This window comes from Agelaius tricolor, unplaced genomic scaffold, assembly GCF_023055355.1.
Source record: "Agelaius tricolor isolate 1412-34295 unplaced genomic scaffold, bAgeTri1.0.p SCAF_13, whole genome shotgun sequence".
NCBI classification, from domain to species: Eukaryota; Metazoa; Chordata; class Aves; order Passeriformes; family Icteridae; genus Agelaius; species Agelaius tricolor.
Genome location: NW_027269273.1, coordinates 5,632,157 through 5,644,660, shown reverse-complemented (window position 1 = coordinate 5,644,660; position 12,504 = coordinate 5,632,157). Strand labels below are relative to the sequence as shown.

At 44.0% G+C, this 12,504-nt stretch overlaps 1 protein-coding gene across 3 annotated transcripts in view; it reads right to left on the bottom strand.

Annotated features, from left to right (window-relative positions):
* PRKG1 (protein kinase cGMP-dependent 1) overlaps positions 1-12,504 on the bottom strand; it is a 383,398-nt gene that overhangs the window by 204,350 nt on the left and 166,544 nt on the right. For all 3 annotated transcript variants that reach the window (XM_071438575.1, XM_071438577.1, XM_071438574.1), the window contains exon 3: positions 1,938-2,051. In XM_071438575.1, the coding sequence (XP_071294676.1) occupies positions 1,938-2,051 (114 nt within the window). The remainder of the gene's footprint in view (positions 1-1,937; positions 2,052-12,504) is intronic.

Here is a 12,504-nt window from a genome sequence, read left to right as displayed (position 1 = left end):
CCTCAGAAAGCAGCACTTAATGCCCTCCTAATGAAGTACAGGCAGGCCCATCAAAGCACACTCCTGACACCCTGGAGATGATGGAAAGCTCTCTCCTGAAAATTGGGAAGCCCTGAGAGTTCCTCCAAAGAGGAGCTGGATGGTGCTCCCTGCCACTTCTTCACCACCACCAGTGCTGAGTGTCTTCTCTCACTACAATCACCAATTTTATTGCTCCCTAAATCAACCTTGGAATGATCCAAGGCTTAATGGAGTATTTACCACCGCTTTCTAGGGATTTAGCACATTTATTGCTCATTTCCCAAAGGAACAAGCAGGTGTTTGAAGCTGTGCAGGACCAACTAAGTCAACACCAAGCCCAGAGGGGATGTGAGCACCTCCATACCCTCAGCCCAATGACTGTGAGCTGCAGCAGCTCCCCAAGCTCATTACAGCCCCAAATCTGCACTGATATGTGCACTAACCAGAGAGAAAATTCCTCCAGGCCCCTTGCTGGCCCTGGGAAAGGGATTAAAACCCAGCAGAACTCTAATTACACAATGCTGCTAAGAAAGGAACAAGGGACACAGACTCCTTTTCCTTGAGGCAAGGATTCTCTGAGTAGTGACCCCTGCCCCCAGTTTAACCAGGACAAAGGGATTTGGGACAGCAATGCCACGTGCCAGGCTGGAGGTTTGCTCAGCAGGGGTGTGTGAGGGTATGGAAAAGGCAGCAAGGGAAAATAAAACCACAGAAAAGCTGCAGTGGGAGTGCCTTGCCCAAGCAGCTGGGAATGGCACAGGAACAGAGTTGTTCTGTGGGATTCCACTCAGGTGCCCTGCAGCTCTGCATTCCTAAGGGGAACTAAACAACAACCATCCCCTCACTGCCTTTTCTAGGCTGTGAGCTTTCCCTCTGCTCTTCCCAACCTTCCCCAGCTGTATTTATCACACAAACCTGCTGCTTTTCTGAGTTTTCCACCCTCACTTGAGGTCGCCAGCACTTGTGGAAAGGCAAGGTTTGCACAGGTGAGAACAGAGAACATCAGTCATGTCCTTGAGCCCTACAGAGAACAGCACATGCTGCAGAAAATAATCCACTTATCTGTTCCTGCTTTCTCATTCCTGCCCATTTGTTCTTTTCCTTTCTCTTTTTTTGAGGCACAATTAGATATTCAGAAAAAGCTTTCTTCTGAGCAGGGACTTGCACAGCTCATTATTCTGGCACCAGAATACCACTGGTTTGTATTATTCAAGTTTGTACCTCTTGTTTGAATTTTTCTGTACCATCTGTACTCTTTTAACTCCTCCACCACAGCACCTTAAAACCACACAACTATTTATTATCTCTCTCTGCTTCAGACACCACCATAAACTCTTGTCCTCAAGATCAAGGAGAGCTGTGATATCCTAGATCTGCATCTGAATGTAAACAAAAACCCATTTAAGTCATGCATAGCAATATGATTTATTCCCTCTGCTTAACTGTGCAAGCCAAGTTTTTGCCCAGAACATTCATAAAAGAAAACAGGTAAGAAAAGTGCTGAGGAGTTTAGAGCATGGGGTCAAGTGCCATCCAGATTTTTTTTCCTTGATTTATTTTAGTGGGAAAACAATGATTTGTCCTGAACAAGAGCTAAGCTTGGCTTACTGAGCTTCCCTTAAAGACTTACACAGGTCAGAAAGGTTCTTCTAAGCAAGAAGAAAATAATTATCATGAGATCCAGCAGGAATTGTAAAGACAACTGTGGTGGCAAGCTTCAGGCTCCTCTGCATGGGGTAGGACCAACCTGAAAGACTGCATGGTGCATTTCCTCTGCATCTCCTTCATACAGAGTGCCCAAATTCCATACCAAAATCCATGCCCCAAAGAGCTGAATTCACTGAGAAAGCAAAACACCTAAAAGAGGCTGCAGCTTCCAAGTGAAAAGATTGAAGAAACATCTAAAATGCTCTTACTTTTGACAGTAGCTGTCCGGGTGCAGTTGTAGAGGATGGCTAACTCCCCAAAAACTTTGCCAGGTCCCATGGTGCAGAGCTTCACTCCCTCTTTTGTCACTTCAACCTTCCCATCTGTGAGAAAAAAGAAGAGAGAATAACCATTTTAAAAGGGCAATTGAATAATTTCAGGCATTTTTAAAGGAGAGTGAATGTCTTTTTGAGATTTAACTTCTAAAATTTATTTGATTCCAGGCCAGTTTGGATGGGGCTTAGAAGAGCCTGGGACAGTGGAAAGCATCCCTGGCCATGGCAGGGTGGAACTGGAGGGAATTTAAGGTCACTTCCAATCCAAACCATCGTGGAATTCCATACTGTGAACAAAAAACAAACCACACCAGAGCCCTACAACTTCAAAAGGAACTAAATGTCTTATGAAGAAGAGCACATACACTCAGAAAAGGTTAAAACCAACTACTGCATGCAGATACTTTTAACACTTGACTGGTTTTTAGTGAAGCATCGTTGCAGTTGAGATACCCACAGTACACAGAGTGTCACCAAACAATATCAGAAAGCTTCAGCCCACACAGAGCAACACCTCACCAGCTCAGAAGGCTTCAGGTATCTGCTCCCACACAGTAACACCCTAACACTGCCAGCAACTGCCCTTGCTGTGCCTCAGCCCAGCCTTTTATCCCCTCGTGCTGATCACTGCACCTGTGTGCCCTCTGCTCCTGTGTGATTGGTCAGTGCCCCTGGGCTCATTAAGGCTCATTAATTTCAATATCACTCACCTGCTTCTCACAGCTGCAGCTCCTTAGGGATGAGGCTCAGCCCCGCTCCCAATGCCCACAGCCCCTGTGCCCACGCACCAGCCCCGTTTGCAGGAGGTGCTGGCACTGCCAGGGCAGCCCGAGGGGTGGGTGGTGGCAGCTGGGGACACGTCCTGCACCATCTGGAATGGCAGCAGCCCAGCAGGGCCACAGGGCCCTGGGCATGAACTCCAGCCCTTTTCCATGGGATACAAAACTCACCACTGACAGCAAAGGTGTGACTCACACAGAGGAAAGTTTCAGGCATCAGCACTTGGTTGTTCTTCAGCCCAGCCTTTTATCCCCTGATGTTGATGCACTGCACCTGTGTGCCCTCTGTTCCTGTGTGATTGGTCAGTGCCCCTGGGCTCATTACTGGCTCACTAATTTCAATATCACTCACCTGTCCTGCACAGCTGTAGCTCATTAGAATTCACAGAACTAAATTCTAATGACCAGGTTGGAAGAGACCTCCAAGATCATTGAATCCAACCCAGCCCCAACCCCTCAGCTAAACCCTGGCACCCAGTGCCACATCCAGGCTGGTTTTGAACACATCCAGGGATGGTGACTCCACCATCTCCCCAGGCAGACCATTCCAGAACTTTGTCACCCTTTCTGTAAAAAACTTTTTCCTAATTCCAACCTATATTTCCCTTGGGTCAGCTTGAGGCTGTGGGACGAGGCTTGAGACACTGGGGATGAGGCTCCACTCCCAATTCCCAAAAATTCTGTGCCTACAGAGCATCTGTACAGTCAGGACATACAGTACTCTAAACTCAGTGTGAACTTGTTTCACCCCTTAGACTTTCAGGTGAAATTTCCCCTTAGACTTCCAGGTGAAATTTCCCCCAATTTTTTATGTTCAAAAAAGAAAAGATTTAGGTCTTTAACACCCCACATGAAAACGGCGGTGAGATGTAATTTTGGTCATTTTCCCTGAGAAACTAATCCCTGAGAACATTCATCCATGAGTAACAGAACTATCATAGAAAAGAAAATTACTCTGACCCGTGGCTATTATTTAATTCCCATCTCTCCACCCCTTGCCTTTCTGAATATCTCGTTTTATGAGGGGAAATCTGCTTTATCAGCTTACCTGCATCATGCTGGGATGTGTGAGGAAGGGTCAAAATTAAAATCCCAGGTTGGATGGAAAGAAAGGACCAACATGGGAGGTTGGACGTGACCCATCTTTTAAATAATGGAGGGCTTGAAAAGCAAGATTTGATAAACAAGAGCCAGGAGAAGAGAAGGAAGAGGGGACAGACATGAGGGGGCCACAGGGTTATTCCCACCAAAAAAAAAAAAGTGGGGAAAAAGAGCAAAGGTTTCAAATCTTAGCAGCCACTAAAAAAACCTCCCCTGACACCCCAAACTGGGAAACAGTTTCAGAGAACTGAAACACAGACTCATTTAGGTTAGAAAAGATGATTATTTATCAAGCTGAAAATGGCTGTTTGGTAAATATTATGACCTAAAAGTTACCTGGGCTGTGGGAGTGTAAAATGGCAGCAGTGTTTTCTGTGATAGAGAAGCAGAGTTGGGGGGAATTCAAATATCTTCATGTAAGTTAATTTTTATGACTATTTCTATAAATGTTTAATAATTTCTTCATATTAATATAACAAGAAGAACAAAAATAGGTGTTTATCTCAAGAATGAGCAATATCAACCTTTAGTGGTGCCTCCCACACTTCAGAGATTCCTAAATCATTTTGAAGAATGTCATTTTTTGTTTAATAGACTGGAGTTTCAGCAGCTTTTTCTTCAAAAAGCTCTGCTGGATAAAGCTCTATAACAAAAACCTGCAAAAGAAATTACTTTACCTGACTTTTGGCTCATGGGTTCCAAAGAAAGATGAGCAATTCTGAGCAGGAATGCACAGATGGGATCACATTATTCCCAAGTGTTGGGGAGCACAAGAAACACATTGCTGATGAAATTAAAATACTTGTTTTAAAAGTAAAGAGAAGATTTCCCAGCACAATAATGCAGGTATTAGCAAGATTAGATAAAACAATGCTCTGTGGTTTGGTAATTAATGTGCTCTTTAATTACAATTTATTATCCTGGAGAAAGCCTCCCATTCCCCTGCTGTGTAACTGAGCAATCTGAAACATTAAACACCTCACCATAAGATGCCCAGACCATGAGAAAAACTCACCTCTTATGGAATTAAAAGTTCAAGGGGCTGCTGTAGGATTTTTCCCATTTTCTTTTCCTACCTGGCAGCCTGTACAGTGCAGTTTTCCATGGAGCAAACAAATTGTTCTGCTGTATCAAGCAGATAAAGGAACCAAATGGAATACAACACAATATTGATCAATTAATGGAGATACATCTGCAGCTTGCCTTGGCATCTCCATCAGACAAACACTAAATAATGCAAGAGATGCTTCTCTCCAGGCAGGAGAATCAGAAAATGCTGCATTTCAGTCCAAATATTGAGCATTATTGAATTCAACATTATATTTAATTTACAGCTTGAGCTGATTTTGGGGAGCGCTAGTTGGCATACAAACAATGCACTTTTTTGTCAGCTGTAAGAAGCTATTCCATAACAATGGGCAATGTGTATGATTTTTCAAACAGAGCATAAAATAAAAATCTCAGTGCCTTCAGTTCCCCAGTTCCAAGGGCTCCAGCCATTCCCTTTCCAGGATGAACATGAGAAGGTGACCAGAGTTAAGGGTCAATAAAAGAGATCGATGCCTCCACAAGCCATCAGCCTGTCCTCAACAGAAATAGCTCCAAAAATCCCTTTAACCACGCAGAACTCAAAATATTTTGGGTTCTGCAAGCCCCCAAGTCTCAGTGCTTTGGTTCTTTATCCTTGGACGCTTCCAGGGATTCAGGGGCATCCACAGCTGCTCTGGGCACCTGTGCCAGGGCCTCACCTCACCCTGTTGCTTTATAGGATTTCTGGGAGGTTCACTAAAACTTCACGAAATTAAGCTTTTCTTAGTAAAAACCGGCCCTAGGAGTTGCAGCTGAGCGATGCTTGTGGATATTCCATGAAATCCAAGAGGGAACAGCTTCCCTTGCTGCCCTGGTCCCCAGCACACAGCCCTTGGGCCTCTCAACCAGAGCCTGGCTTTCCCAAATGAAACCCTGCCTGCTAATTACATTGTAGTCGCCAATTTAATTGCGGAGCAATTAAAGTTTTAATTGCTAAGTGGCTGCCTGACTTCAGAGCCGGTCCGATGGAGATGTGCTAAGGCTGGTGTTTGTTTGGGAACACAAACCGATAATGGTCCCCGTTACTCATGAATTATTCACAGATAATTCACGGGGTTGTGCCCCGGGCACTGGGAATCCTCCCCTCGGTGCCTCTGGAGTGTTACACTTCACCATGAGGAATATTCCCAATATTGAAACTACAGCCAGGATTTAGGGGATTTTTTTTGTCACAGCCCTTCTTAAAATAGTGGAAGGTGTCCCTGGCCATGGCAGGGGGTGGAACAGGAGGAGCTTTGAGGTCCCTTCCAACCCAAATCATCCTGGGATTCTGGACTGAGAATAAAAAACAGGCTGACACTGAATAAAATAGGCTTAAAACAGGCTGAATTTCCTCTTCTGTGGTTCAAATGATCCATGTTTAACTTGGCATTCTAGGAAGTTATTCAGGAATTTACAGACCCTGGCACAGGTTCTCCATCCCCAGAAGTGTCCAAGGCCAGGTTTTGGATCACCCTGGGATAGTGAACCCTGATGTACCTCTGTCCCAGTTTCAGGAATCATGGAAATAGTTCCTGGAAAATCTATACATGGAAAATCATAGAATGGTTTGGAAGGGACCTTAAAGCCCATCCAGTGCCACCCCTGCCATGGGCAGGGGCACCTTCCACTGTGCCAGGGTGATCCAAAACCTGGCCTTGGACACTTCCAGGGATGGGGAACCTGTGCTCTGGTAAATTCCTGAATAACTTCCCAGAATGCCAAGTTAAACACTGATCATTTGAACCACAGAAGAGGAAAAAGATGAATGAAGCATGCAAGAACAAAGCAGGATTAATTCTGTCCCCCACAATACCACCAGCAAAGCACAGAGGTTTGGCTTCTTTGGGGACATTGGGGGTTTTGTCACTCTGTGTCCACCCAATTAAACTTGAAATAACTGGCTTGAAATTAAACTTGAAATCTCTGCCTGAACTGCATCCATGTCCGTTCAATGAATGGAAGGATGAAGTAAATTGCACTCATGTGACTCTCTCAATCAGGAGGATCATTTTTTTCTCCCCAGTAATTAAATGGTCGTTTTCTCTTTCCAGGCACAGAAGAAAACAGATTAAGTTGACCCGAGGAACTTGCCAGCCTGTGTGTAATTTATATAATAGACTAAATTTTTGCAATGCATTATCAGCTCTCCTTTTTTCTTCCCAGCACAGGAGAAAGGGCACTCGCTGCTTCAAGCCAAAACCTTCCATGACTCCCAAATCCAAATAAATCTGAATTCTAAAGATACAAGAATATCCAAGAGGGTATGTGAGAATCCCAAGTGGATATTTCTGTACAAAAAGAATGTTTCTCCTGTTGTCCAGAAAAGGCTCTAACTGCAGGAATGAGCCAGGGACATTCCTACCTTGTATTTTTCCATACCCAGAGACACCTGGAAGACCTAATTCCTTATTTTCAGTTCTCTGTCCCAGTAGTGCCTTTGGAACATGGATAAGAGCAATGGTATATTTTAGTGTAATTCACATTCCTGGGCCCTCTTCAAGTCCTGGACCTTCAGGAAATAAGAAAAAAAGGCTGGTTCACCCATGAAGGCACTAATTATTCATCACATTGCTATGCCAGGTTGAAAAATACAAGCACTGCTAGTGAAAAATGAGGAATGTAAAAAAGCAGGGTTCAGCAAGAGCTCATGTATTCCTAAGATATAAATTTCATCCCACAACTCCAAAAATGCCAGGAGGGGTGGGAGGAGGATTCCCTCAATTCAGTGCAGCATTCATGAATGACTATTCAATATTTGATTTCATCTGTGCCTGTTTCACACTTGGACTGCAGCTTGGTTTGTTGGATGCTATTCAAGCTCTGCTCTGAAAACTGAGGAATGATTGTTTGCAGAAAGTTTTCTTTAGGAAATATCACTCTGGATCTGCAGATTTTCCTGAACAAGGCTGAATATATTGCAAAAATGGCACTTGAGACAAAGCACAAGTTGCCCTTACAGTGACAAGCCCCTGTGAGAAATACAAGCCCTGACAAGTTTCTCCTTTACCCAAATTCAGGAAAGTTCTTACAGAATAACTACACTATCAGTGAGGAAAAAAAATTAAATAATGCATCTTTTGCCAAATTTCAAGTTGTTTTCCCACTGCAAATACTTGAGAGAGTGCTTTGAGTATGGAGAAAATAGCATTTTCCTCAGATGTCTCTCTGGGAAAAGCCAAATAAATTCTGATGGCATTTTCTAGACTAATTTGGATTTAAGCTCCTGCAGCAGCAGTTTAAAGCTCAATCTCTTAGAGCTGTGCAAATGAAGAGGAACTGAACAGGGGCAGCTGGGCAGCCTGGAGACCAATGACCCTGCAGAGCCTCATCCATATCCCATTCCCAAAGACCCTCCAGTGAGCTTTACCCTTGCTGGAGAAACCCCAAGAGGAAGGGAAATGGAGCCAGACCTGAATTCTGACTCTCAAACCTCCAGCTGTGAGTGGGGACAAGCTCCAAGTCCCTTCAGCAAATGCATTTGGAGTTGAACAAACTGATTTTAGCTCCTCTCCAACCCTCTGGGGGAGGCAGTCCCAGTGTGATGGAACTGGGGCAGTCACTGGGACAGCCTCCCTATAAACAGACCCTGGAAATCCTCTTTTTTTTGGGGGGTGGGAGGATTTCCAGTGCCAAAGTTTATTTAGGAGAACCTGACAGCAGCACCAACCCAAAAGCAGAAAGTATTTAGCAAGCTGGCCCCACCTCCCTGGCAGGGATCTGCTACCAAAAAAATGACGTCCTAAAACTGCTTTTTAACACCGGCTTTTAAGAAATCGTTCAGAAACTGAGCTTGAAGCCATGAATCAACGTGTATCGTGTCTGCAGCCTGGAGCTGTGACTCCAGTAACACCTCTTGGATTTAAATCAGGGTACACTCCAGAGAAAGGATTACTGGAGATAAGAGCACAGCTCCATCCCAGTTTCCACCCTGGCTGCAGGAGCGTTTTGAAAAGCAGGAGTGGAAAGAAAGGAGGTGATTGCCGAAATGTGTAACAGCAGCCTGGGGGCAGAGAGGGGCTGGGAGAACTGAGAGCAGCTGAAAAAAGGTTAAAGGAACTTCCCCTGGGCTTTCAAGACTTTAAAGACTTTTAAGGGACTAAAAGGCAGATGAGAGGAAGGCACAGAGAGCTGAGAGCCAGAATGTGGCAGCCTGTGGGGATCCCAGAGTCACTGGGGTTGGAAAAAACCCTCCAGGATCTTCCAATCCAAGCTGTGCCTGATCCCCACCCCACCAAACTGCCAACATCCCCCTTGGAAGGAGAAGTGGAGAGAGCCTAATGAATTATCCCAAAAAAACCACTCTGCCTGCACAGGGATGGGCACTTCCAACTTCATCCTCCTGTGACCCACACAAGAAAACTCTGCAGCCAAAGCAAAATAAATGGCTTTTTTTCCCTCTCTGGGAGAATAGAAAACTAGTTTGGATTTTTTTTCTATTAAGATAATGATGATGATGATGATGACTATTTTTTGTTGCAGGTGTGTTGTAGTTGAGATGGAGACAATACAAAGCAACACACTCTATTTTCAGAAGGCTTCAAACTGGTTTTATTCTAGCATGCATGCTTTTTCTACATTCTTGCAAAGCTCATAAATTTGCACTCTACTCATTGGTCTCAAAGTGCTCATTGGAACAGGCAGTTGCAGGTTTCTCTTATTTATCCTTCTTTCTTTCTTGGTTTCTATGTCAATGACCTTGGTAGGAAATTCTTTCAGGGGTAAACATGGATCCTCTTATCAAGCTTTTCTCTGGCTCACAGAAATTGTTGTAAAACCTCTTCCACATAGGTGGAGTGGACCCACTCCCAAGGGGAGATGCACATCCTCAAAAACCATATCAAACATCAAAAACTATACCCACAGACATATATTTAACCTGCTTTTCCAAGATCTTTCCAACTGTAACACAGATCCCTGCTCAGGGTTATGGAGAGGTGAGCTCCAGAGCTCCAGCACAACCTTGGTTCTTGTGGGACTCACAGATATTTTGTCTGATGTAAGATCTCCTTCAGCACCAAGGCACAGAGAAAACAGCCTTAAGCTGCCCCAAGGAAGGTTTAAATTGGATTTTGGGAAGTATTTCTTCACAGGAAGGGGCTGCTGGAAGAGGTGGAATCAGCATCCCTGGAACTGAGATGTGCCACCCCAGAACAAGCACTGACCCCACACTCAGCCCCTCAGCTGGACAGCTCCCAGAAAATGAACAGCTCTGCCTGATTCATCCATCAGGAGGCTGAAAAAAAAGGAGGGAAAGAGAAGTCTGGGATCCTTAGAGAAAGGAACAGAACGTGTGGTTCGCTCAGTTGGATTTTTGAGGAACTCAAGGAGTTAAGCTTGAACTCAAGAAGATCTGCAGAGTGGGAGATGTTGGAGTTTATCCTCACACACTCTCCCTTATCCAGTCCTTCTGAGGCCCAGATGTGAGCAAAAAGTGACCAGAGAGAAGGGATGAGTTTCATATTTCCCCTGGATGAAATATTGAAAAGCTCAAATACCCTTCAGAGCACGCCTGTCTAATCTGCCTCACTCTTACCTGGATAAATAACAAGTTTCAATCTCAAAAGCAAACAAACCCAAATGCAAACTGCTTTTCCCCCAAGCATACTCTGGAAGGACACAGCCTGCCCTGCTGAGCTGCAATGTTTGGCCCAAATTTTGGTTCAGCACCTCTTAACCTGGAATCACAGCTCCAATTCCAGGAGTGCAAACTGACCCTTTTTTGGTACTCAAAGCCCTTTGTGAGCAAAACTCTGATTTGTTTCATTTTCACAGCCCTTCTAAGACACTTGGTTAAAATAATCCCCCTTAAAACACTGAGATGTTCCCAGCGGAATACTCTCTGAGAAAAGACATTTTGCTTCCCTGCCCCAAACGGCTCTTAGATCCTGCCATCCAAATTTATTTCCTAGTTGCAAGCCTCCTCCCTTGCTTTTCAGAGCTCTCATTTTCATTTCTTGGCTTTTCAGAATAGTTTGGAAGCATTTTCAGCATGAGAGAAAACAGCCTCAAGCTGCCCCAAGGAAGGTTTAAATTGGATTTTGGGAAGTATTTATTCACAGGAAGGGTGGTCAGGCATTGGAAGGGGTTGCTGGAAGAGGTGGAATCAGCATCCTTGGAAGTGTTGGAAAGCTGTGTGGATGTGGCATTTGGGGACATGGATTCGAGGAGCTTTGGCAGTGCTGAGTTAATGGACTCAGTCTTGGAGGGTTTTTCCAACCTTAATGATTCTATGTCAAAATGTTAACAAAAAAAAATCACTACCAAAAACAAAAGTTGTAGCTATAAAGAAATAAAACAGAGGAATTGAGGAGTCTGTTTAAATTTATCCTTCAATCAAACTGAAAATCACTTTTGATATGTGATTGATAAGTGATACTGGGACATGCAGCCACTGCAGTCTCATATCAAAGATAACAGACCAAACCCAGAGGCTGAGATCCCTAAAAACAACACAAATTCATTCCCTTCTTTCCCTTTTTACTCAGGAGTATCTTGCACTTGAAAGGCAGCAATAAAAGAACAAATATACTTAAAAACCCTGAGACAGCCACTTCCTAGAGAAGCTGTAACTCAGAGGAATAAAAAATTAATATTGATAAAAATTTACACACCCATAATATTTGACACTGTTCTGCAGGTGCACAATCCACACATCAATCTGCCTGGAACAAATCCCAGTGCCAAACACTGACAGCTCTGCAAGGAAATCCTACAAAAACTCCTCACCCCAGAGGGTTTGAGAGGAGCTAAAATCAGTTTGTTCAACTCCAAATGCATTTGCTGAAGGGACTTGGAGCTTGTCCTCACTCACAGCTGGAGGTTTGAGAGTCAGAATTCAGGTCTGGCTCCATTTCCCTTCCTCTTGGGGTTTCTCCAGCAAGGGTAAAGCTCACTGGAGGGTCTTTGGGAATGGGATATGGATGAGGCTCTGCAGGGTCATTGGTCTCCAGGCTGCCCAGCTGCCCCTGTTCAGTTCCTCTTCATTTGCACAGCTCTAAAAGATTGAGCTTTAAACTGCTGCTGCAGGAGCTTAAATCCAAATTAGTCTAGAAAATGCCATCAGAATTTATGTGGCTTTTCCCAGGGAAAAGGAAAAATGCTATTTTCTCCATACTCAAAGCACACCACAATAATTGTGTGGGGTTGGGGGGGTTTATTTAGCCCAAATGCTCCAATGCCATTGTGAGAAACGCGTATTTTATGATTGGCTTTTCGCAAATATTCAAATGAATATTACATATGTTGTGTTAGAAAGTGATGCTGTATTAATTCTCTTAAGTAGTGTGTTAAATATAGTATTAGGTTATAACAAAATGTTAAAACAGAAACTATGCTATGTAGGATACTTTTTTAAAGAAATTACTCAGACTGAGATAGCAGCCACAGGACACCTGAATCTTTCAGAGAGAAAGAATTTATTGCTCCATTATCAGGAAAAAAGAACTTCTTCCCTCCTCAAAGGCACTGTCAGGATTCAGAGGAAGAAGCTGACCCTGACCAGCCAGAATCCTGGGTTTGAATGGAATTTATGCATCATGGATGAGGTGTAT